Raw genomic sequence first — 24,477 nt, 5'->3', positions numbered from 1 at the left:
TCTGGCCCTAAATGACATTGGAGATTAAAGGAACTCTGGATTCAGCTCTCAAGCTCAGAGCCACCCCTCGTGTTCTGGAGTCTCAAGGTTACTTATTGGATGTGGAAGAAAGGGTCCGCCGAGGGCTCAACCCTGTACACTCTTTGTCAAGTACTGCTTCCCAGTAGAGTGCCAACCTATGTGACAGATAGAATTCTTCCTCACTACAGTCAGACCACAAAGAGAAAGACATAATTGGGAGCCTGCAATAAAATCTTAAGAAAAGTCAGCTCCCTGGGACTCTTTGGTGACCCCTACCTCTCTGTCATTCGAATTCCAGAATCATGGCTGCACTGTGAACCCACCAGAAGGGAGAGAAGTGAGTTTCCTAGGCTTTTTTGCTTGAGTGTCTTTAGCCAGGGACTAAGCATAAGGGGAACAACCAATTCAGAAGGCAAACCATTTCCAAATAAATTTCTACTCGGTACACTGTAAATAAGTAACAGCCCCCTCCCCACCACAAGAGTTTCCTTCTAAAACGAAATGTGACCTTGTCATTTTCTGCTTAACACCCCTCACAGGCTGGGAGGAAGCCCAGTGTTAGCGTGGCCCTCTGCCTTCTCCACTCCAGCATCCTTCCCTCTGTGCCACTCAACTGGGCAGAGTCCAGTCTTTCCTCTTTAGAGGTCAACTCAAACATGACTTCTCCTCTGTGGCTTCCCATTCCCCTACCCACTGTCAGCAGAGTTCTGGTCTGTGGCTTCTAGATCATGCTAGCTCGTAGTTATGTCAAGAGCTCCATAAAGCCAAGCGCTGTCTTCTTTATCTTTTTTTTTTTTTCTCTTTAAGTAGACACTTTATTATATCCATAGGCGATAAAATCCCAGAGCTACTGTGAGGCACGTCAATACAGACCCTGCTAAATATTTAATATTACCAAGCTCGTGCGCCTCGAGCAGACCTCAGCAGATGCTCACAAAACGGTGGTTGAATGAATGAGTGAAAGCCAGGGGCTTTGTGTTTTCCTCTCAGCAGCTACAATTTTCAGAGCCAGCGCTATCAAAGAAAATGAATCGGTTGCCATTCAGCTAACAGTTGTGAATCGGAGTTTCTTTTTTTTGGTTAAATCTGAGCCATACAGCTTTACGGGCTTTTTCTTCCATTCCATCTTTGGAAGTTGACTATGTCAGCATTATACATAGGAACACATTTTCTGTGGAGAAAGCTGAAGTGCGAGCAGTTTGAATCCGTCCTAAGATTTTGGATGCTTATGAATTCAGACCAGGGTTATCTGGGTCACTCCTCTCCACCCACCTTCTGTCACACACACCGCCGTCCAGGCCAGGGAAGGGAATTAAAGCGCTTTCTTTTCTGTTTCCATTGCTTCTTGGAAACCTCCAAGCCATCCCGTCAAGAACGCCTCCCTCCTTAAGGTGACCGAAGCTGGGAATTTTCCTCTGGGTGCCCTCTGCCTGGTGGCCCTCATGCCACCACTCACCAGGGGCACAGAAGGACACTGAGGACTCGGGATCAGCTGATCACCTAGCCCAGCGCTCTCTTATTCTCTTTGCAGAGCTACTGTCTCCTCTCCGCCTCCCAGGCCTGAGCTGCAGTTCCCCAGAGCCTCTCACTCTCCAGTTCTGTTTGCTCATATTCATTGTGGGGCTCTGCAGGGCAGTGCTAGATTGTTGAAAAAAACACATCTGTGTGATTTCTCAGGCACAGAGAGCACCAACGCCAGTCTCCACGCAGCCCCACCCAGGCCCTGCCCCCCAGAGTCGTGAGGCTCTTTGTACCGAGTCACGTTAGCACCAAAGCAGCAAATAGGAGGAGAAGCCAAAGTCTGAGCAGGTTGTACTTGTTATGTGGTTGGTACATGGGTCATTGTCTCGACCAAGATTTCCATCCCGACCCTTTGAAGCTCTGCCAAGATTTCAAGGTGAAGATGCCAGCCCAGGGACGAGGAGCTCTGGACGATAGGTTGTAGCAAGACGGCACGGGCAGCGAGCCCGTGTCTGCAAAGCTGAGCAGCTTGGGGGCAGGGGGCAAGGACACACCCCACCCTTCAGGACTAGTCCAGTCTGGACAGTCTCTGAAAGTCAGGCCTGGAGGGCTCTAGTTCAGGGGCCTTTGGTGTGGCTGATACTAAGCCAGGGCTTTTCTTCCTTGATTCACTGTAGTCACGCATAAGGTTTGGCTTCCATGACAAGACGAGGAGCACCCAGAGAAAATGGCATCTCCTAGCTGCTGCCACTTGCAGCTCTCCCCCAGAAACACAAAGGTGGAGGGCATATGCAGCTTGTCAATTTTCAGACATGCTTAGAGTAGAAAGAGGGGAAAAGAGAAAGGAAAGGAAAGGAAATACCCTGGTGGGAGAAGTTTAGAAGTAGAGGATTTTTTTGTGTGCTTTGTCTTTTTTTTAATCTTCATTGATTTATGAAAAGTAAAAGGGGGTCTCGAGACCAGTAGTTCTCAATTGGGGGCAATTTTACCCCCCACCCTGGGGGACCTCTGGCAACATCTGCAGATATTTTCGATTGTCACCACTGGGTGGGGGATCCTTCTGGCATCTAGTGGGCAGAGGCCAGGGATGCAGCTAAACACCCTACGATGCACAGGACAGCTCCCCACAAGCTGTATTATCCAGCCCAAGATCTCAAAAGTGGCGAAGTCGAGAAACACTGCTGTAGACCAGTTCACAAATTTCCTGTAAGAAGGAAATTTAGTAAAACCTATTAGTAGCAAAACTCATTAATGAATTTCTTTAGTTCACATTTATTAAGTGCCTACTGTGTGCCAGGCTCTGTGCTCGGCACGGATTGTGATCGTGTGTAGTCTCTACTACCCTTTCAACTTGAGCCTCGTTCTACAGAAAAAGCAAATTCCTCTTTCCTTTCATTTTGGAGGATGTAAAAGAAGGCTCCATTTTCCCAGTGATAAACAGAGCATAATAATAATGTTAATGAAGAAACCGACAATGTTTTGAGCCCGGTAGCAATGAAGGAGAAAGGGTAACAGGAGGCTTTCCTAGAAGCACGGACCCCTGACGTGGTGTAATTGAATGTAGGACGGTGCAGGGGGAGGTTTTAGGCAGAATTTGATTGAGAGTCTTCCTCTTGACTTGGGTGACTAAGGGAAGGGGATTCTTGAACTCAGCCTACAGGCCCCTGGATTATAGAGTCTTCCCGGATTTCCTAAGAAATCCTCGGCCGTTGGTCTGTTGGCCACACTGATCTAAATACCTGTTGAGTTCTCTCTTAATGGAGAGAGGCCAGAACAAAAAGAGAGATATCTAATTTTCCCCATAACTGTCAAGGTAGAGAGATTAAACGCTGTTTTCTAAGTACAATGGGCCCCCCCGAAAGGGAACAGAGACACGAAGTGAGTAAATATTGTTGTACTTGGCTGTACCCTTCAGTACAGACTGCTTTGTCCAAACCACTCGACTTCCTCAAAGTAAAAATGTTTGCATTTTGGTCTACGTCTTGGTGGGGAAGGATGGTAAAATTTTCAGTTATCTCCAAACGGCCAGGTTTAGCACAGCTACCTCAGGCTGGGTACATTGTTGAGTTCAGTTTGTTGTGTTGTTATTGTCATTTTTCCCCCTTTTCCCTCCATCCATCTGTTTCCTTTTTAGAGTAATGCAGCTGTGTGGGCACCTCTTGGATAATAAGAGGGGCTGACTGCACCACTCACGTGAAGACAAAGGGGGGAGGATCCACTGCCAAAGCACTTCACAGTGAGCGCCCCTCAAACGGGGTAAAAGCCTGCAGAGGAGAGCGTCAGGGGAAGGGCCCCCAGCAACTGCTGCATCTCAGGATCCTGAGCCCACTGTCTTTGCAGGGTCTGCATGAGGCCAATGCTATTAGAGATGGAAGCACTTGGTTGTGGCCTCTGGAAGTGGCCGGAGCAGTAGGTGATGAGAAAAACCATGAGGGGAAAGGAGAACATTTTTCCGTGCAGGTTCTCTCACCTCCTGCTCCCTTGGAAACCTGGGCAACAACCCAGATGCCATTTCCCATGGGGCCTGCTTCCCCCGCATGACCCCCCTCCCCTCACCCTGTGATCCCGAGAGGAAATCATCATGGTAGCTGCAATGTTATTGAAACCCGACCTTGCAGGGAGAGCCTGGGTGGTCTCCTGGGAAACTGGCTTTCTTTTTTTCTCTCCCCATCCCCCTCCCACCCGCTTTACAAGTTGGACTTTGTACTGTGTCTCTATGCAGGCTGATGGTACTGGAAAGTAATGGGTCTCTGGCCCAGTGGGAAGCTTAGATGGTATTTGAGTAGCTTCCTCTGTGTGGGAGCGGGGGTCCAGACAGCCTGGCCAGGAGGGCTTTATCCTGGAATGGAAGGAAACTCTGCCATTCCTCTGATCCTAGAGAACAGATCCTTTGTGAAGACACGGTGCAGGACTTTGGAGGGGGACATAGTCTTTGGGTTAAAATGAAAAGTAGAACACCCTCACCAGTAAGAAGCTTATGATCTGGTCGGGAGGATAAGGTCTCACGAAATGAAAGGCTAAATAACAGCATAGCCTGAGGCAGCAGGAGAAACACCTTCATGAGATTTACTCCCTTAAAATTCCTACGTTCAATTATCAATTATCCCACGATTTCAAGGAAGGGACAACTCTTTCTAAATAGAAGTGGTCAGGGAAGGCTTCATAAGAATGGCGGAATCTGAGCTGGGCCTTTAAAAACTGTTTAATCTGGTCACAAAGTAATACATGGTCCTTGTAAAACACAATTCCAGCATGATATAAATAAGCATCATCAAAAAACAAATGTCCTATGATGCCTCATCACAGAGATAGCTAGCTGTTGCCAAAGTTGGTGTTTATATTTAAACATAATGCATAAGTAACATTATTTTATAAAAATAAGCTCACGATGCCTACTACTTTGCAACATGCATTTTTTCACTAACAATATGTTTGCCATCTTTCTGTGGCAGCACATATCTCTAGCAGGTTTTGTCGTGACTATATAATGTGCTGTTTTATGGTTATGTCGTATTTATGCCATTCCCCATTGGGTAGGATTTAGGTTGTGTCCATTCTTTTGCTATTACAGTACTGCATGTAACATCCTCATATGATGTGCTTTGGGCATTGTTCTAATATTTCCATAAAATAAATTCTAAAAATGAGGTTGTTGAATCAATGGGTACATGGGTTTAACTCTTGCTAGATATAGCCAAATTGCCCTCACTCAAAGCTATATTAAATTACTCTCTGACCCACACTTGTATGGGAGCAAGTGAATTTTGAAGATGAGAGAGATTGAAAAGGCAGTGCAGTAAGTGAGGGCAAAGACAGTGACCAAAGTAGGCGTCAGTGAGTAACTGACTGAGGCAAAAGACAAGAGCCTTGAATGCCAGGCCAAGGATTTTGGATTTTATCCTGCAAATGGCAGAGAGTTTTCAAAACAGGGTCACCAGCCATCGTGCAAGGGGGACTCCATTTGTGACCTCACCAGAGAGGCTAACTCTCAGAGGATGGTGAGAGAGGTTCCTGGACCCCCAAGAGGTTTAAGAGCTTCCTGCTTATCAACCTACTTCTCTCCCTCTTTTGCTACCCCTTTCGAGAACAAATCACCTTCCACCATCTTGAAAGCAATAATATTTTGTTAATGAAAAGAAACCTTTGGAAATAAAAGGGCGTTAAACAATAGTCCATCCCTCAACAGCCCTGGCTACAGCATTTTTAGATCAATAATGGTCTAAAGGAACATTTATTCCCAAGGAATAAATAGGTATTCCCTTTTGGATCCCATGTCTTGCAAATAAATGAGAGCTGGGTCACCAAATTCTGCTGAAGTACCATGCCGAGGGTTGCTTTTTAAAATCACTGCTGTTCTTTGGGCCTAATCCTGTGAAGCTACTACAATGTTTTAGACAAAGCCAATGTTTACTATCAAAATGCTAATGCCCAACTCTGTCCTAGAGAAAGGGTTTTTGTTTTTTAATGTTTCAAGGGAAAAACATTTTTGAACTGCTGCAGTAATTTGCATGAATGAGGTTCTCCAGAGCTCAGGGCCCAGAATCACAGTTGTAGGTCTTACCAATTGGACTTGGCTGTAAAATGCCAGACCAAGGAGGTTAAACAAAATGGAAGCAAATCAATTCCTAAATCCCAGATCAAAACCAGAGATTCTGACTGTCTGCCAGGAGTGGAATTGCTGATTGTGGCATTCACTCATTGACTCAATAGAAAGAGTCATTGGGGAAATGGTTCCATGTCCCAAAAGGAACACATCCATGGAAAGGAGAAACAATTGGGTGTGTTGTAGAGGGATCTATGCAAAAGATAACCTCTAAAGCCTATGGTCAGGGGTTCCCAGCTCATGTTTTCCATGTGTGACTCAAGATAATAGGGGCCTTGGCTTTGGTAGGTCCCCTAGGTGATGGCAGCTATTGTATTGCATCATCACCAGTTACTGCATCTTGAATCTCGTCTGTCCCTTCAAATGAATGGACGGATGGACAGATGAGATGATGTGAAAGGCAAGGCATTGAAATGACTAGCATAGTCCCTGGCACATAGTAGGCATTTAATAAGTGTTCTCTTCTCCCTGTTTTGACTCTGGCATTGAGATCTACAGGTGTGTTGCTGGGATAGTTGCTCAGTAAAAACCATGTGTCTTAGGAAAGTGGTTGCCATGAACGCTGAGGGAGTTTGTATATTGCTTTTTACTTGTTGATTTGAATGGAGAAGTAGAGGGTTGGTTCCAGTCACTCCAGTTCTGAAAATCACAGAATCCTCTGCAGGTACAGCAAGATCCTCCAGAAAACAACCATGTGTACTGCTGAGACTTTTTGTAAAAGGTGTTGTTATTCTGTTTTTGTTTGCCATGAGTTCAGAATGGCATGTGTCTCTGATACCTCACTTCTAAGAATCCTTAGAAGTTACAGTTATTGTTTGTGTGTAAACTTCATGTAATCTGTGGTACTGGAGGCCCAGGATGGTACCCAAGGCAGATTGGGTATTTTATCAACTGTCCACCTTGAGCCTTCTTACCAGGTATATTTTAGAAGAATAATAGTTAAGACTTTAAAAGAAGGAACCAAAGGGCCCAAGGTTTTCAGCCCGGAGTGAGCATATGCAACCAAGCTCAATTCCATCTCCTGGGGAACCTCCCTCTATATTTCCAAGGAAACGGGCATTAAATCTACAACTTGCTCAGGACTTGGGCCACTCCCTCAGCCTCTGCTATTTTCAGTCTTATTAATTTACAGTTCCTTAAAGCAGAGTTCCCAAATCAGATTAGAATCACGTTGGGAGCTTTTAAAAAAACAAAAAACAGATACCTGACTCCCACCCTCGACCCACCGAACTAGACACTGTAAGATGGGAACCAAGGATCTGTGTGTAATGCACAGGTTTGGGGAAATAGCCTCAGAGCAGACCTTTTTCAGGCTGTGACACACATGGAAAATGATCAGTTTTGATTGGCATATTGGGAAGCAACTCCTAATCAGAGACGGCCAACCCCCAGAGTCAGTAGGCCCAGTCTCCTTAGCCAAGAGCCAACAGGAGCAGTATCTTTTCATGTCTATTACCCATTCAAGGTAGGTCAGCTATGCCTAACAGAGCTGTTTTTTGTGTTCAAGTTTTTAAACCATTTTATTGTTATTTAATTTTGTGGAAGGAAAAGGAACTAGAGTAAGCCTAGAGACTGCCTGTTCCCCCACTGAGGGTGGCGTCAGTCAATGCCTTTGAATTTCGTTCCATCAGAGTTGGGACTCTGATACCATCTGTGGAGTCACAGCCAACCCCTTCCTTTCCAGTCAATGGCATGAATTAGGATATACATTTGGACGGTTTTCTCCAGAATTGCTTCTGAGTTGGGGGCTAGTTTTGGATCACCCGTCATCTAAGTTTATCTCCTCCAAGCAAACACGCTAATCGGTGCCCACCAGGTCCTCTGGCTCAATCTTGTCTGCGCTCTTTCCCAACTAGCACTCTCAGAGTCTACAGCTACGACTCTATGATAATGGAAGTGGGGTTTTTTTTCCCCCCAGGAAAACTAAAACCTAACCCAGTGATTCTCTCTTCCACTTTTCTTTATTCAGACTCCGACTGTTCAGCTTCTGCTCCAAAAATATCCAGGAAAGAATAGGTGTGATTAAGTCACTTGTCTTCATCTTTTATTTTTAAGGGACCCCAAGAAAGACATACAATTACTAGCTCATTAAGTTGGGCCTTAGGTGTCACAACAGATTTCTCACAGAATTGCTCAACCCAGCTTTACAGGGACAGGAACTATCTTTTGAGAAAATTAAGTCATTGTTTTGTTGTTTTATTCGGTTATAGCCTTTAATCCTAACAACCCGATAGAATAGATGCTATGTCCATTTTATACATAAGGAAACTGAGGCTGAGAAACTCTTCAGTAACTTGCCGGAAGTTTCAGGAAGCTTCAACTCTGGCCCCAAAGATTGTGCTTCCTCTCCCCCCCAACCTGGTTCATTCAGGTAACACTGGAGGTACAAACAACTGCTGTCTTTGAAAACCACTCTAGGAGATTTGTTTCCTGCTTCAGTGTGTCTGGTTAACTCTGGGTCACTGACCATACGAATGGGGGATCTTAGGGAAAAACGGGGTAAGCAGGAGGAAGGGCCTTTCCAGTCTCTGGGTTACCCTCCTTCGGTTTAATGATCTGCTAGAACACCATGCCCCATCTTCCGGGGAAAATTTACTGTTTATGAAGAGTTGAGAAAATAGTGGATTAGCCAAAACAAACCTAGTCTGGAAGAACAAAAACTGGCCATCCTACAACTAAATGACGCAGGAGCCATTAAAGGGGAAAAGAAAGTTATCCCCCCCTTCACCCCAAATAGTGCATCACAGACCCCAGTTTGAGAAACATTCCTTTTCTCAGTTGATCATCTCACAACAGTCTTAGAGTTAAATACCTTGCCCAGATTCACACAGGTAATAGTTGTTGGAGGAGAAATTCAAATCCAGGGTGTCTCACTCCAAAGCCTTTTCAGCCCCCCTCATTTCTGCTCTGCAAAACCCAGAACCACAGAGGTGCTTCTGGGCCCAATAAACAATGAAATACATTGTGTGAAACAAAGAAGGTTGAAATAGCCTGAGGAATCCACTTATCACTTTTTACCTTCTTGCTATGTGGGGATTCTAAATAATGATATAGTTGGAAAAACAAAATGAGTTACAAAGCCAAAATGCATTTGAAATCTACCTCAGCTTTAAGAATGGAAATCCTTTGTCGCCTTCACATTACAGTTTGATTGGCTTATTGAACTTCTCTATATCGGTTTCTGTTCAACCAGTTAGAGGTCCTAGTTTCCCAAAATAATACCGAGCATGAGGAGTGAGCTAGATTTGGGGACAGCTAATCCTGTGCTGATCACTGTTACCACGTTGTAGCTCCGCAAGAATATTTTTAGTCTATTATCAGCTTTCGATTTAATAAACTCAAGCTGTCCGTGGGCCACATTGTACATCTGCAGTGTGGATCGAGGCCATTAATGCTTCCTAGCCTGTGTCCACACAGCACTGCTAAGATCAGAGTGAGCAGGACAATCCCCTACATGCAGTCCCGGTTCAAAGGCTGCAAACGGAGCCAGCCGTCTGTGATGGGAGAAGCTTGGCTCCCTGGCTGCTAGGAGAGCTGGTGCCTGTCTTCCTGCTGTCACACACTCAGTAAGGTGGGGTCCCCTCCAGTGTGCCCTTGAATGGCCTTACTGGTGTTGAGGTGATCTTAAAAATAATAGTATTATCTGTTTGTGCTGAAAGGAACCGGTTAGCATTATGTAACAGGATGTTAGGGAGACATCTGGTTGCTCTGGAATTGGGAACCAGGCCCAAAGCCAGGGACAAAGAAGCTATGACTCTACATTCCACAGGCAGCTGCTAATCTTAGTAAGGCCAGGTACTCCCCAGGGCCAACCCAGATGGCTCAGCTGGTCCTCTCCCCACGGCTCTCCTCATCCCTCTCTCCCCCCTCCTAGTCTATATTTAGAGATGAGAGAGGGATACTTTCACAGTCATTGGGGGTACATGTCTTGCCTAACCCCAAAGCCCTGGGAAGGGGGTATTCTAAGAATCAATTGCAGAAATTAGTATGTCCGCAAGAAAGCTGTTTGCTGAGCTAGGGATCTACAGGCTCTCAGCACTGCCATCCTCTGAGACTGCGGCGAGACTGAAAAGTGGCCCCAGAAGTTGGTAGGGAAACGTAGAGATTGCTGCCTGCTGCCCATCTGGAGATTTCCGGAGGAAGGGGCTGTGGAAGATGCCCAATGGCAAGGGCTGAGGTGGAACTGTGGCACAGCGAGTCCGGGAAGAGAATAGGGGCATCCCCTTGGGCACTACAAAGTGAAGGAAGCAATGTACTTTATAGGCTTGTTGTCAGGAGAATTCTGTGATGTTTCCTCTGAGGCCAACCAGTTCTCCAGTTGTCTGACACCAACTGGATGGCCAACATTTCAGTTCTGACACTGTCTACCTGGAGTTAGTCCCCATGTTAAAGGGCTCAGTCCCACAAGACCATCCCCGCGTTAGATCCCCCAGGGACAAGTCCCGGACCACCTGTACTTCTACCTGACCAGGGGTTCCCGACACTGGCTCTGGTACACAGCAAGCATTTAATAAACACTAACTAGTATGGTTATTTGTCCCTCCTTCCATCCTTTACTTCTCCTGACCATCTCTCTTGGGGTTCTCTTTTGATTTAATCCTCTCCCTAGCCCCTAAAAATTATCAACAGTGGTTACCAATTATCAACGGGGCTCAAGATAGCTGACTATTAAATTAGTGTGTTCTCCCATTTTCTATGCTATGCTCCCTCTTCTCCAAGTAGGGAGTTTTGAGTTTTTCTGGCCCCAAATTATAACTGAGAAGGGCTCAGAACACACACCGAAGCAATGCCCCCATCACAACCACCTTGTTCTCTGCCTTTGTACATGTCAGAGGCACCTTGCAGTCAAGCTCCTTTAAGGGAGGCATTTTGCAGAGGAATAGCACAAATCACTCAGTGTTTGTGGTACACTCTAGTGCCAAGAGCAAATGCTGTAAAAATAGCACTTTAGGTATTTACTGCTAACGAAGCAAAAATTGGCTATGATTTGCATTTAGGGCAGGTTGGGCTTTTTTTTTTTAGCTGATGTATAGCAATTGACCTTTTAAGGAGAGTTTTAGGTCAGTTCTCAAGCACTCTCTGAAAGCTCCTTCGTTCTGTTTGGTTACTTTTTTAACAGCTTTATTGAGATATAGTTCATATATCATAAAATTCACCCTTATTTAAAGAACTCAATAGATTTTAGTATAGTCACAGATATGAGCAACCATCACCACAAATTTAAAACACGTTCATCACCCCTAAAAGGAACCCTGAAAGCTTGAGCTGTTACTGCGCTGTTCTCCCCCCCAACACCCCCCCCAAGCCACCTCACCCCAGCCCTAGGCAACCACTAATCTTTCTGTCTCTAGATTTCCCGGTTCAGACATTTCATATGAATGGGATCCTTTAATATGAAGTCTGTTGGGACTAGCTTCTTTGAAAACTCCTTAATTTTTATGTATATCCCTTTTAGGGTTCAAGGTCAAGAAATCTTGGTCTAAAGTCGGGGTGAAATTTTACCTGGTTGAAATAGCCATTCTTTGGAGGGGAATGAGAATAATATCTGTAACACCTTGGAGTCTTCAAGAAAAGTTCCAGAACGCAGGGGAAAAAATCTGGTATCGGTTGTTAGTTCATCCCTATTTTAGGGCTGAACATGATAGTTACATAATGTAGCAGTTGCTAGCCAGTTTCTACTTAGCCCTTTTTCATTTAACATTTATCAAAAACTTCTAATTTCAATTAACAGGGCAAGCCCTCGTTGGATATGGTCCTTTGTGGTTCAAATTGAAAGCGTAATTAATCACAGAGACTTTATATCTCAGTGAAAGTCAGCTAATAATATTGCCTCTGAGATGTAAGCCACACTCCAGCCAGGCCAAGGTCTCCTGGGAGCTGCTCCTTGCACCTCCCAGGTGTGAGACTGATTCTAACAAACACAGGGACAGTGTCACATGGGCTGCACTAAGAAAGGAGCCCCTAGCGTCACCTCTGTTTTACTTTGTCCAAGTGCAAGATGGATGAGGCTTGAAAGTGTGCCCAACCCTGTGGAGAAGGAGCTTTCTATAAAAAACATGCCCGTCCAGAAGAGGTGGCCAGTGAGGCCCGTCTGGCCCCAGGGAGACACTCCTAGCACCAACCCACCTCCCTCCATACAGATGAGCTTTAACTACAAAGGTCCAGTTTGCCATCTGCCAAGCCTGGGGAGTTCCAACTGGATCTGGAGCCAGCGCTCTCACTGTGGATGAATTTAGAAGACCCCAGCCAGAAGAACTTGCAACCTGGCACATTCCCAGCCAGCCAGCTGCTGGGCAGAGCCCTCGAGGCAAAAGCATTGCTTTCAGAGAACTTCACATCACCCAGCAGAACCAGCTGCAACTACCCAGTGTGAGGTTCGGGGCTCCATGACCCAGGGAGTGAGCAAGACATGGGAGAGTTACAGGGGAATCTGGAAGATTTCCCTTGTGAAAACCTTTCTGACTCAGTGTTATAGGTTGAACTGTATCCCCACCCGCCCCCCTCCCACACCCGAAAGAAAAAGACATGTTGAAGGCCTAACCCCTAGCACCTGACAGTGTGACCTAATTTGAAAATAGGGCCTTTACAGAGGTAATCACGTCAAAAGGAGGTTGAGTGGGCCTTAATGCAATGTGACTGGTGCCCTTATTATGCAAGGGCGAAATTTAGACACAGAGATGGACATGCACAAGGGAAGACAGTGTGAGACACAGGAAGAATGCCTTATGACGAGTGTGCCTCGAAACGCCGAGGAACACCAGAGTTACTAGCAAGCCAAACAACCAGAAGCTAGCAAAGAGGCATGGAACCAATTATGTACAGCCCTCGGAGGGAACCAGCCCTGCCCACGCCTTGATCTTAGACTTCTAGCCTCCAGGCCTGTGAGACAGTCCATTTCTGGTGTTTGTGGTATTTTGTTATTGTGGCCCCAGCAATCTAATACTGTTCCCCATTAGAGGAAAGCCATACCCTCGCTTGGAGGGTTACTGGAAGGAAAGGATTGCTCTTGTCTGTAGCTCTCAGCTCTTCTTTTAAGTAACCCCTATGATGCTCGAAGCCTGTCTGACTTGAAAGCTGACCCACCCTGCTGTTGGAAGATGGCTGCCCAGTGTGTGCCCCCCAGGGAAGTCCCCAGCTTGGCTGGGACCAGCTCTGCGTGTGCCACCATGTGGTTCCGATAAAACACTTCCTTGAGGGAGGACCTGACAGTAGGGCAATCCGCTTTGCCCTCTGCTGTGTCAACTTGGAACCGGCCACTGAAACAGAAGACAAAGAATTGGTTCGGAGACAAGACTATCTCTTGTCCTTGGCCCAGAAGCTAGTCATAGCATCCAATAAGCAGGAACCCTTCTCTCAGGATTTCTTGCACCACCATTCCTATGGACACCTTACAGGTGACAGCTTACAGAAAATGGAAGTACCCGCCCAGCCTTTCACCAGGTGGCATAAGGACACCTACACGATGGTTGGCAGCCATATTTTTATTCGCGCTTATCAGCACTTTTCTGTACACTCGACCACAGGGTAACAATAAAATAATAATCATCCTACAGCACTTCGGATATTCCTGCTGCCTTCTTTTGGGGAGCTTAATGAGATTTGAAGAAATTGCATTCCAGTATCTTTAAGGGATGTTTCTGTATCACGTGCTGCTTATCTCCCTGGGATGTCTCCTGTGGATCACATGGCATCTGCTGAGCGTTGGACTGAGGACATTGCTGCATTATCCAATTTAAGCCTTGCAACAACCCCACAAGGGAGTTACCATTAACACCATCCTGCTGATGAGGCACTGGCTCTCCTCAGACAGAGCGTGCCGGAATTTCAGAAGGGAACATCAGACCACAGGGTAGGGGACTCGGGAACCCCAGTCTGGGAGTCAGACAGCCCTGAGCTTAAATTTCGGAGGACTGGAAAAGTCAGTGATCATCTGTGAACCTCAGGTGCCTCATCTAGAACAGAGATGATACGTGCTCCTTAAAGCCGTGGTCTAACCTTGGCTGTACATTCAGATACATGGGGAGCTTTGGGAAAGCTGGAATCTCAAACCCCATCAAGACTAATTATGTCAGAAGCACGGGGGTTGGGGGCTTAACCTTGCTCCTCATCCCCAGAGGTTTCTGTCATAGTTCTGGAGGCCACAAGTCCTAAATCAAAATGAGGCTCCTTTCCTGCGTCTTTCCGCCTCTGCTGAGCCCCTGGTTATGGCTACATAACTGCACTCTCTGCCTCTGGCTTCACATGGCCTCCTCCCTGTGTCTTAAAAGGGTACTTGTTTCTGTTTCTTAAAAGGGTACTTGTCATTGGATTTAGGGCCTTCCCTCTTAATCTGGGATGATCTCATCTCGAGATCCTCAGTTTCATTACATCTGCAATGACCTTTTCTCCCAAGTAAGATCACATCCATAGGTACTGGGGGTGAAGACTAGGACGTACCTTCTTGGGGGTCACCATGTAACCCACTGCAGAGAACTTTTCACTGTGTTTTCTGATTGCACTGGGTTGGGTTCCAGCAGGGGTTTTAAGATGTATAATCTCTCGGTCACACAGGTCAAACTTTATGTCCTTTTTAAATAGGCCAAACCCTGAAACCAAAGTGTGGGAAGGCCCAGGGGATTTGTAGCATCAGAGATGAAGGTGGAAGTTTATAAACCTCATTTTCAAAAAGGGAAACCTGGAAATGAAAGTTTAAAATGTGAAACAATCCAGTTATTTTATAAAGAATGGTCATAAGTGATATAACAGAGTTTGACCAAAATATTATAATAGCCGTAGAAACACAAACCAGAAATTTTTTAAATAAAAAAATGTAATGAGTGGCCGGTTAGCTGAGTTGGTTAGAGCGTGGTGCTAGTAACACCAAGGTTGCCAGTTCAATCCCTGCATGGGCCACTGTGAGTTGCGCCTTCCTTAAAAAAAAAAAAAAAAAAAGTAAATGGTTGTAAGAAAGGTCAACGAATGTGTAAATGAGCAACTTAGAGATTTACGTTCACCAACTCAAGTGAGAAAATGAAAGTTGAAGAAATGATTTTAAGAGGAATGGGTAATGGGGTTTTGGAAGGAGGAATAGCAGAGATGCGGTCTGAACAGAAAAAGGGAAAAAAGTTTGCAACCAGAATATTTCAGATAAGGTTAGATTTTTTTCTCTCATCTTCATTCAAAGGCATTCAGTTGGATGTTCATTTCTGATCTTGAGTTTTGATTAAAGGAGTCCTCTGGTAAATCCTTTTCCCTTACCTCCCCCCAGCTCTTTGAAAGTGCATCCCTAATTATAGGCCATGTCTGAGATTTACTAAATGAAATCAGCAGCTGTAAATATGAGACCAGACTTGCAAAAAATCAACACACTGTTGCCATAAAAAGCCCAATTTTTAATTGCTTCTTTGGCATCTGGCTACCACAAAAACACCCTTTCGCTGTTTAATATTAAAAGGAAATGTAGTGGAAAGAACATTGAGCTTGAATGAGGGGAGGCTGGGATTCTAGACCCCGACCAGTTACCAAACGCCTGTGGTTTGGGGGCAAAATATTTCATTTCTCTTAGGCCTCGGTGTCCTTACCCATAACATCAAGGACATGAAACTGAATTACCACTTCCATCTTAAAAATACTATTCTGCATTTTGAAAATACAGTACATTTCTCATTCCCATCTAGCTGTCCCCTAAAACCTTATTTTGCAATAGCCTAATATAATTTTATAATTTTGTGGCGCGATCTGGAGCCACACACGGCTTTCAGCATCTCCATAGTTTTCACTGTGCAGGCCGTACTTTTCAGGTTTGATTCAGAACTGAAGCTTGCTGTGAGGCCCCCCAGTTCTTAACTGCTTTGGAAATGCAATCCGCCAGTTTTCCACAGTTAATATTTCAGAGGCTTGCTTTATTCTTGAGAAGTCTGGAACGTACACAGTAATTCTGGATTAGATATCATTTCAAATTCAGTAGGGGTGCGGCTGAAGAAACAAGCTGAGGCTAGTCCGTGAATCAGAGACGTGTCCTGGGAGGGAGAGTGGGGTGCAGCCATTTGGCCCAGGGGTCTCCATCTTCAGGCGTCTCTCCTGCACATGACACAGCGTCTGAAAGGCACGAAGGCAGGTCAGGCCATGGTCCTAGCTTTCATTTCATTTTCTTACCTCTGGTACCTGTTCACATCACTCTGTTCGCTGGGTCCTTTGTCTCCTACACACCTGGGTTGCCAGGAGCTTTGCCCTCTTGCTTTCCTCTGCTTTTTGTCTCTGTGACTATCCTTTGTTCACCTAGTTGCTAACCCAACTGGGATACCCTCCACTCAGGTTTTTGAGGGTTCACCTACGCATAGTCCGGTCAGCCATAGCCATGTCTTTTGAGCCTCGTGATAGTTGTCCAACGTGCTAAATATTCTCCTCATCATTCGCCTCTTGTGGGAAGGCCCACGGGCACATGGGGAAAAGAGCCAGCTTTACCCATCAGCTCCAGCTCGCCTGTGTTTTAACTCAACAGGAACTGCTTGGCAGCTATAAATGTCCTTGTCGATAACTTTCAGGCATGTGGCTTATTGTGTGAACTTTTGGTATGTTCTGTGAAAGGACAAAGTGGCATTCATCCTCTTCCTCTTTGGTGCTCCAGCTATTGCACATGTTTTATAATTCGCGTGATACATCTGCAGTAGCTCTTGCTAAGTAACAATCCACCCCGGAATTCAGTGGCTTAAAACAACCACAGAGCACAATTTCTCACAATTCTGAAACCTTGACTGGGCTTAGCTCAGCAGATTTCTGTTCCTCATGGAGTATGCTTGGTTTGAAATGTTGAAGGTGGCTTTTTCACTCACATACCTGGCTTCTCCGTGGCAGTGGGTGAGCAGCTCTCCATATGGTCCTCCACATGGCTAGCCTGGACCAGCGTGGTGGTCTCAGGATAATCAAACCAGACGTTTCACATTGTGGCAGGATTCCGGCTTCCATCTCCCCTTAGTGACCTGAACTGACACAGTGTCTCTTCTGCCACTGCATTGGTCAAAGCAAGTTAAGGCCAGTCTAGATTCAAGGAGAAGGCGAATAGCCTCCACCTCCTAGTGAGAGGAACAGCATGGCAGCACCGTGAGGGAAGGAATTGATGGTTGCCATCTTTGGAGATTATCTACCATAGTCTCCCTCTTGATGCATCTCTTTATTGGTCTTCTCTTTCTATTCTTAATGGCATTACATGGTATAGAAACACAGGGCAGGCAGGAATTAGTCCCATGGCCCTAAATGTCAAATCGTTTACCAGGAATCCCAGGGTGCTGTGCGCCCTGAACTGTAAGATTGGGCATGTTACTCAATGTCTTCATTGACTGCCTTGGGAAGTGGTTTATATTTGTGGAGCACTTGGTATGGGCCAGACCCTATGCTTATGCCTTTTTCATGTTTCATGTTATTAAATGATTCTCTTTCCAGAGCTGTGCATGTTATCTCAGTGGCGGTTTCTGGGTTGGTTCAGGAGATAAAAACACAACATGACCAAGTCAATACCAAAGATTCAAAAATGCTCCCTGTGCTCAAGACCAGCATCCCCTCAGTTCCCAGAAGCACATAATACCTTGGGGTACTGATCATACCTTTTCTTTTCATTCTCCTCCCCTCTTCCAGGATTTCTTTTGTCAATTTCGTATTCCGTTAATTATATATTTGTCCCACTCTGGTCCCTTGCTCCCCCCCCCCCCAGGCCCACCATCTTCCTACAACTGATGCAAATGAGGAGGGATACTCGTGGCAGGTCAGGGAACAGAGAGCATCCGAGGAGAGGAGAGTCGGTTCTCTGAGTGGAGGGAAATTCTCTGCAACCACACACAGACCCCACCTACCAGACACAAAGCCGATGCCCTCCCATACCCGTCAGGACAAAGAAATCGCGTCAAGGGAGAGCGTACTGTGAAACCTGGTTCTGTATCGGAGCCCACAGTGTGCTTAGAATAATGACTGTTATCACATTACTTTATGCAGGACTATCAGCAAGCCCAGAGCCGGTGCACACCCGGGAAGTCCTACTGAGGTAGCATATGGCATCTTTTACGTTGCGTTTATGTATTTTTCAGTTTTATTGATACATCATTCACATACCATAGAGTTCACCCATTTAAAGTGTACAGTTCAGTGGTTTTTAGCACATTCAGAGAGCTGTGAGCCAATCACTGTAAATCTAATTTCAGACATTTTTATCACCCCCGAAAGAAACTCTGTTTCCATAGCAGTCATCCCCCAGGTCATCCCTCTCCCCCAGCCTTAGGCTGCTAATCTACCTTCTCTCTCCATAGATTTGCCTCGTCTGGATGTTTCCTGTAAGTGGAATTGTGCAGTGTGGGCTTGATGACTTGCTTCTTTCACTTAGCTTCCCTTTATTCACTTCACTTATTGCATGTCGATGAGGGCTGCACTTTTAAGTTACCATTTCTTTGATATATTTTTTCCAGGATCCTAAGCACTTCAAGTCAGAGAAGACAGGACGGGGACAGTTAAGGGAAGGCTGGAGAGATAGTCACCAGCCCATCATGTGTTCCTACAAGCTGGTGACCGTGAAGTTCGAGGTCTGGGGGCTTCAGACCAGAGTGGAACAATTTGTACACAAGGTAAGTGAACTAGAGCAGGTCCTGAGCTGCGGACAAAGTCACTGTCATAATTGTAAGCTGGCGTGTGTGAGGTTCAACAGACAAGTGCTGGGCCAGCATGAGGTTAACTACATCTAGAACACTCTGTTTTCATGAAAATGTATTTTACCTATGGGTTTAATTTTCTGCCACTGATAGAAGTTTTACACTTCATCTCTTATTCTCTGAACTCCATTGTCTACAGGGTGAGTATATTCGGGAAGTTGGGCTTTCAAGTTGGGTGGCACCTAGTTCCACCCTTGGTACATGGTCCCAGGCAGAAGCACAGGGCTTATCTGTGTGTGCAGCCCTCTCAAGGACGATTCTCACTCAAAAGATCCTGCAAATGTAGACACTTAAGGTAGAAGGTAGAAGACTCCCCAAGAGACAGAACAAGTACTCCCAGTATTCCCATTAGAAATACACTTCCAGCATTTCTGCTCATATAATGCTTCTGTTATCAAAGAATTACTTATACCCTCAAAACAAAGATTTCAGTTGTATACCGACTTTGGCTGAACATGTTAATTTTGTAACAGGAATTCACTTGATATTGACTTAGGTTTCTTAGGGGTTTCTAACATGACTCCTGTCCTCATGGGGGAGATATAGGAAATGCCATGTCGCCATGTCGAGCATTTGCTCTTTGTAACTCCTCCTGTTTCCATAAAAACAAATACTACCCAGTTGTCTCTGCATTCCAGATAGGCTGGATAGCTGTTTATTTTTCCACTTAAAAACTGACTTTAAGAAAATAGCTTTCTGAAACTCTTTGGGGAACACTGGAATGTAACCTTAATGCACTGAGCTTTTTGTTACTTAGATGGATTTGTCTACAGGGGGCAATTGACAATAAAAAGTGCAAATCTTGAATTCCGGCCCAAGGAATAGACTGAACTTGAGCTCATGATGGTTGCAGACTCCGGAACAAATTTGAGACAGAGAAGTGTGCCCACCTTCTACTGAGCTCCAGAACCCCTTCTGCTCACCCAGAGGCGGGAGTCGAGTGAGATACATAGAAGTCAAGTTCCAGGACCTCCTGTTTTCCTGCTGTATCCCAATTATTAAGCAGGAAGACAGTCAGGGCTCCCAGAGTTAATATTTTCCAGCTTCAGCTCTGTGTCTGTCTCAGGCTGTACCTTCCTTGACTTCTTACAACATCCCCCTCCTTTTTTTTTGTTTTTTTAATCCAAAACGATCTCTTACTAGGGCCACTACCACAATGCATTTTATTTCCCCCTCTCACAAAGCATATTTAGATTGCCACGGCGCTCGGTGTTTCTTTTCTCACAGATGCCTTCAGCTTGTTTTGAGACTCCATTTCTTTAAAACACCTGTAAGAATTACACTCTAGTAATAGGCGTTCCCATTGTCCATTTCCAAATATAATGAAGTGTTATCAACGCCCCCAAAACACACCTGCTCTGGTACATGAGTCGCTAATAAGTTTCTGAGGCTAGCGTTTGCGTGGGTTTGAAGTGCCAGGGATGCCTTTCTCTGAACACCTTCCGTTTTTTAAGAATCTATTCACAGTTAAGGGGGAAAAAATGTTCGAAAGCAAGCCATTAGCACATCACTGAATTCTTCTTTCCAACAGACAGCTGTGTTGTGCTTAATGTAATAGAATATATTTACTGGTGCCTCCATGCTGTCCTTTGGATTTCCGTGAATTTGACACAATCAGCACTCAAGTGTGTATGGCTTCGTATTGCTTCTTATTTTCATTACATATTTCCTCCTTAAGCCTCACTAGATATCCACAGTCCTGGCATAATAAATACTTCACTATAAATGCTTCCCTTGTTTCTGCAAATTCACTGAATTAAAATCCTCCGTTTATTGAAACGTGCTTGAACCTTTCACAGAGGTTTTTGACAACTGCTGGATTTGTTTGGCAGAAAGAAGGGAATGCTGGAAGAACAGCATGAATATACAAGAAATGTAAAAAGGCACATTTATGGAGGACAAAAAAAAGAATACTATGAAATAAAAGCACATGAATAGCGTTACACACACACAAACTATATATATTATTTTTCTTAGTTTACTGTTGCCATTATGTGTCACCATCAGAAATGATTTCATTCCTTTTGTCTCTAGTCAGGCTTATCATTCCCATCATGTTCGATTCTAGTTCAGGTCTCTCATTCCATCTCTTTCTTTCTTTCTTTCTTTTTTTTATAATTTATTTTTTTTAATTTATTGGGGTGACAATTGTTAGTAAAATTACATAGATTTCAGGTATACAATTCTGTATTACATCATCTATACAGCCCATTGTGTGTTCACCACCCAGAGTCAGTTCTCCTTCCATCACCATATATTTGATCCCCCTTACCCTCATCTCCCACCCCCTTCCATCTTTTTCAATAACAGTTGACTAAACTTGTTTTATTCTCCCCCTTCTATTACATGAAAGTCAAGCCTAGAAAGATATTTACTTGTCTTGTATCCTATACCTTCAATTGGTTCCATAACTAATATTTAGGATATTTCATCAGAGAAGAAAGAGTGTTAATTGCCCTTTACTTAGAAGTGACTTGCTGCCCAGGAAAGTTCTGGCATTTATGACCTCCTGACACAGGTGAGACAGACACACCCTCCTACAAGTGAAAAGTAGAACCTGTTTTAGGTAAACAAATAAAGAGATAAGTTTCAAAGTGATTTGCCTAGAGATTCATTCCAGTCATTGCTGTGTGGCTGCCAAGTCTGTGTCATTGGTCTGTACACACCTCCAGCCCAACTTTCAAATAAGATGGGGATTAACTTACAGCAAGTACGTGCACGCCATTGCAAGGGCAGAGGGTGAGCAAGGACAATATCTGTGTATGTCAGCCTATAATTGTTATCACATATGGACGGAGGGGTGGAGACATTGGTAACTGTCAGGATTTCCAGAATTGGGAACGATCTATTTTCTAGATTGTTATAATCAAACATGGTATTGTTTCAACCTCCTTCTTTCACTTTGTTAGGTAGTCCGAGATATTCTGCTGATTGGACACAGACAGGCTTTTGCATGGGTGGACGAGTGGTATGGTAAGTCAACATCCCCAAAATAACTCGTGAAACAACTTCATAATATGTTGACGGGCTTTCAGTCCATCAGGCTTCAAATGCTACCTCGAAAGACTACAACAGAGGCAGGGCTACTGCTTCCTGTATTGGAAACAGCACTGTTCACAGGACACAATGAAGAAAAATATAATAATAGGGGCTTAATCTAACAACTACAGTACTTAGCTGTGGACTAAGTAGAACCTCAGTATGCTTGATGCTTGCATACGTGAGACACAGGACTCCAGAATTCTCTGTTGGATGGACTTTAAACTCATCCTAATTTGTATCAGACTTCAAGATCAAAGCTGTCTGAAGCATTAGATTAAGTAAAAGCTGTCCTTTGATTTGGAGATCACTTGAAACCCTCTCTTACCAAAAGCAGAAGGATTCTGCAAGAATTTAAGGACTGGGCCCATAGGTGCCTCTGTATCCTGACGCTATTGTTCTGGCCTATTTGTTTTGTTTTGGTTTGGTTTACGTGATTTTGGAAGAGTTACACAAGTTCTGCACATTCCCAGTCAATGAGAACAGGGTTTGCTTCATCTTCCCTTCCCAAATCCTGAGCACTGTTGTTTTATCTGCGTACGTCCTCTCCATTCCCAGGGTCAGTCCTCAGAGGCTAGTGTCCTCCACTAGAATTAGAAACAAACACACCCCATTGGAGCCTTGGGTTCGATCTGATTAGCCAATGAAATGCCCTTCTCCTTGACCTTTTCCTCAGTCGCACGGAATTGGTTCTGAGTATAACCTAGATTGTATTTGGGTGCTTTTCTGTCGTTGTTCCACCACTTCCCTTCCTCTTCTGAGCTGAAGGTATGGAATTTAAAGTGAAAAGATATGTGGGACTGGATGGGCCAAGACAGCCATGGTGATTAGTTGTTAGCTGTTTCTGAACCACACTTTAGAAAAACATGGTTCTGTGGGGCTTTTTATTTTATACTGTTTTGCAGTTTGCCCACATCAGCATCTTCTGAAGAGCAAATGCATCTTCCTGGGTTTGCCCAAATGCAAACTTCTGGAAGAGATTATTTTGAAGGATTGTCCTTTCTTGTCACACAACCCCAGGAAGTGCGCTGGCTCACCCCCTGTTTCCCTAAGACTTGTCTGTGTGTGGTTGTCTTTCCTGGGGTACATGGAGGGAAAGTGTCTGGTGATGACTTCCCCTGAAACCAGTCTTTCTGGTTGTTTTTTTCTGGGGAGCTTTCCTCAGATTCTTAGAGGGAGCACAGACCCCAAAAAAGGTTAAGAGCTACTGGTCTGTCTCAACTTGGACTCCTCCAAGCTCATGGTTTCCTTACCATCAACACGAAGACGATATCAAAGGGATATTCAAAAAATGATGGGCTCAAACTCATTAGAAGTTTGGCAAGTGAACAGGGACCTGGAGGGCCACAAGCCTGCCACTTTGAGGACCAAGAAGACACAGGGCACTTCAACAGATTTCTCTCTAGTGTCACAATGCCAGAGGGGGCTTTTTAGAAAGTGCAGCATCAAACAGGATAGACAGGTCCTCATTAAAAGGACAAAACACTGCAAGCCTGTTAATCAGAAAAAAGGAGTTGGATAGAGGCAGGATATAGAAAAGGAAAAAATATAGGTGGGTATCTAATAAGTGGACTACTAGGGTAGAGAGGATGGGGGTCTATTCTTTATCTCAAGCAAGCCAGGGGGCGAGAGGGGGAAGGAAGAAACTTAAAGACGTTTAGTCCAAGAAAAAAAAAACACGGAAAATCTCAGACTATTACAGAGGCCCAAAGCTAGAATAATGCATCAAAGGAAACTAACAGGTCTCGAGTCCTAAAGACCTTTCAGAGGAGAACACCTACCTATTTACTTTGGATGGGTTAGGTGGAGAGGGAAACAACTCAAAGAGTGTATTGACAGAAAGCCTTTTCTGTATCTGAGTGCAGAAAAACAGCATGTGGTTTAGTGGATACAGATCGTCAGGGTGCCTTGTACTCCCCAGAGAAGGTCTCCACCCCTTGTATACACAGTCCTAGCCCCAAGCAAAACAAGCAGCCTTTTCACGCAGCAAGGGGGCTGAGAACCACCACATCCATTTCATGTAAATTACTGCTGGCATCATCCCCCAGCCGAGCTGCTTGCCAGGAAAACAGTGGCTCCTTCATTACACAGATGCAGACACTCAAATCAAATGGACGGAAATGGGCCTGCCCACAGAGTGTCCTCTCAGCCTGTTATTCCAGGTTACGCTGGAGACTGTGGGCCTTTCAGGTAAATGGGTCTTACTGAAGCCAAGTATCTACCAGGATAGCCCTTCAGTTTTGAGTACCTTATTTTAGGCTCAGTAAGGCTCTTATTAGTAAATATTGAAAAGGTCCAAAGTTTAAAAAAAAACACACTCTTGCCAATCGTTTACAGCCTGGTTCTCAAAGTGAAATCCCTGGACCAGGAACATCCGCATCCCCTGGTTACTTGCCGGAAACTCAGATTCTCAGGCCCCGCCCCCAACCCCCTGAATCAGATGCTCTGAGGTACGGACCGCACTCTGTGTTTTAACAAGTCTTCCCGATGATTCTGATGCTCGCTGAGGTTTAAAGCCATCTGGCTTACAGCATGGGCTGTAAAGCAGATTAGATTACAAGGAAGAACAGTTTAATTCAGAGTAAACAGGTTCGACTAAAGAATGGTAGGTGTCTTTAGGGCCCATTGCCAAACTCTGCTGCCTTTTGAGAATTAGAAAAAGGCGCCCCTTCTAGGCAGACT

At 44.9% G+C, this 24,477-nt stretch overlaps 1 protein-coding gene across 1 annotated transcript in view; it reads left to right on the top strand.

Moving 5' to 3' along the window:
• PITPNC1 (phosphatidylinositol transfer protein cytoplasmic 1) overlaps positions 1–24,477 on the top strand; it is a 215,043-nt gene that overhangs the window by 176,091 nt on the left and 14,475 nt on the right. Inside the window, exons 8-9 of the mRNA XM_088802328.1 lie at positions 18,517–18,672; positions 21,666–21,729. Coding sequence (XP_088658454.1) covers positions 18,517–18,672; positions 21,666–21,729 — 220 coding nt within the window. The remainder of the gene's footprint in view (positions 1–18,516; positions 18,673–21,665; positions 21,730–24,477) is intronic.

This window comes from Rhinolophus sinicus, chromosome 12, assembly GCF_057876585.1.
Source record: "Rhinolophus sinicus isolate RSI-liver-muscle chromosome 12, RSI-T2T, whole genome shotgun sequence".
In the NCBI taxonomy this organism is placed as follows: Eukaryota; Metazoa; Chordata; class Mammalia; order Chiroptera; family Rhinolophidae; genus Rhinolophus; species Rhinolophus sinicus.
This window is presented reverse-complemented; position numbering and strand designations above follow the sequence as displayed.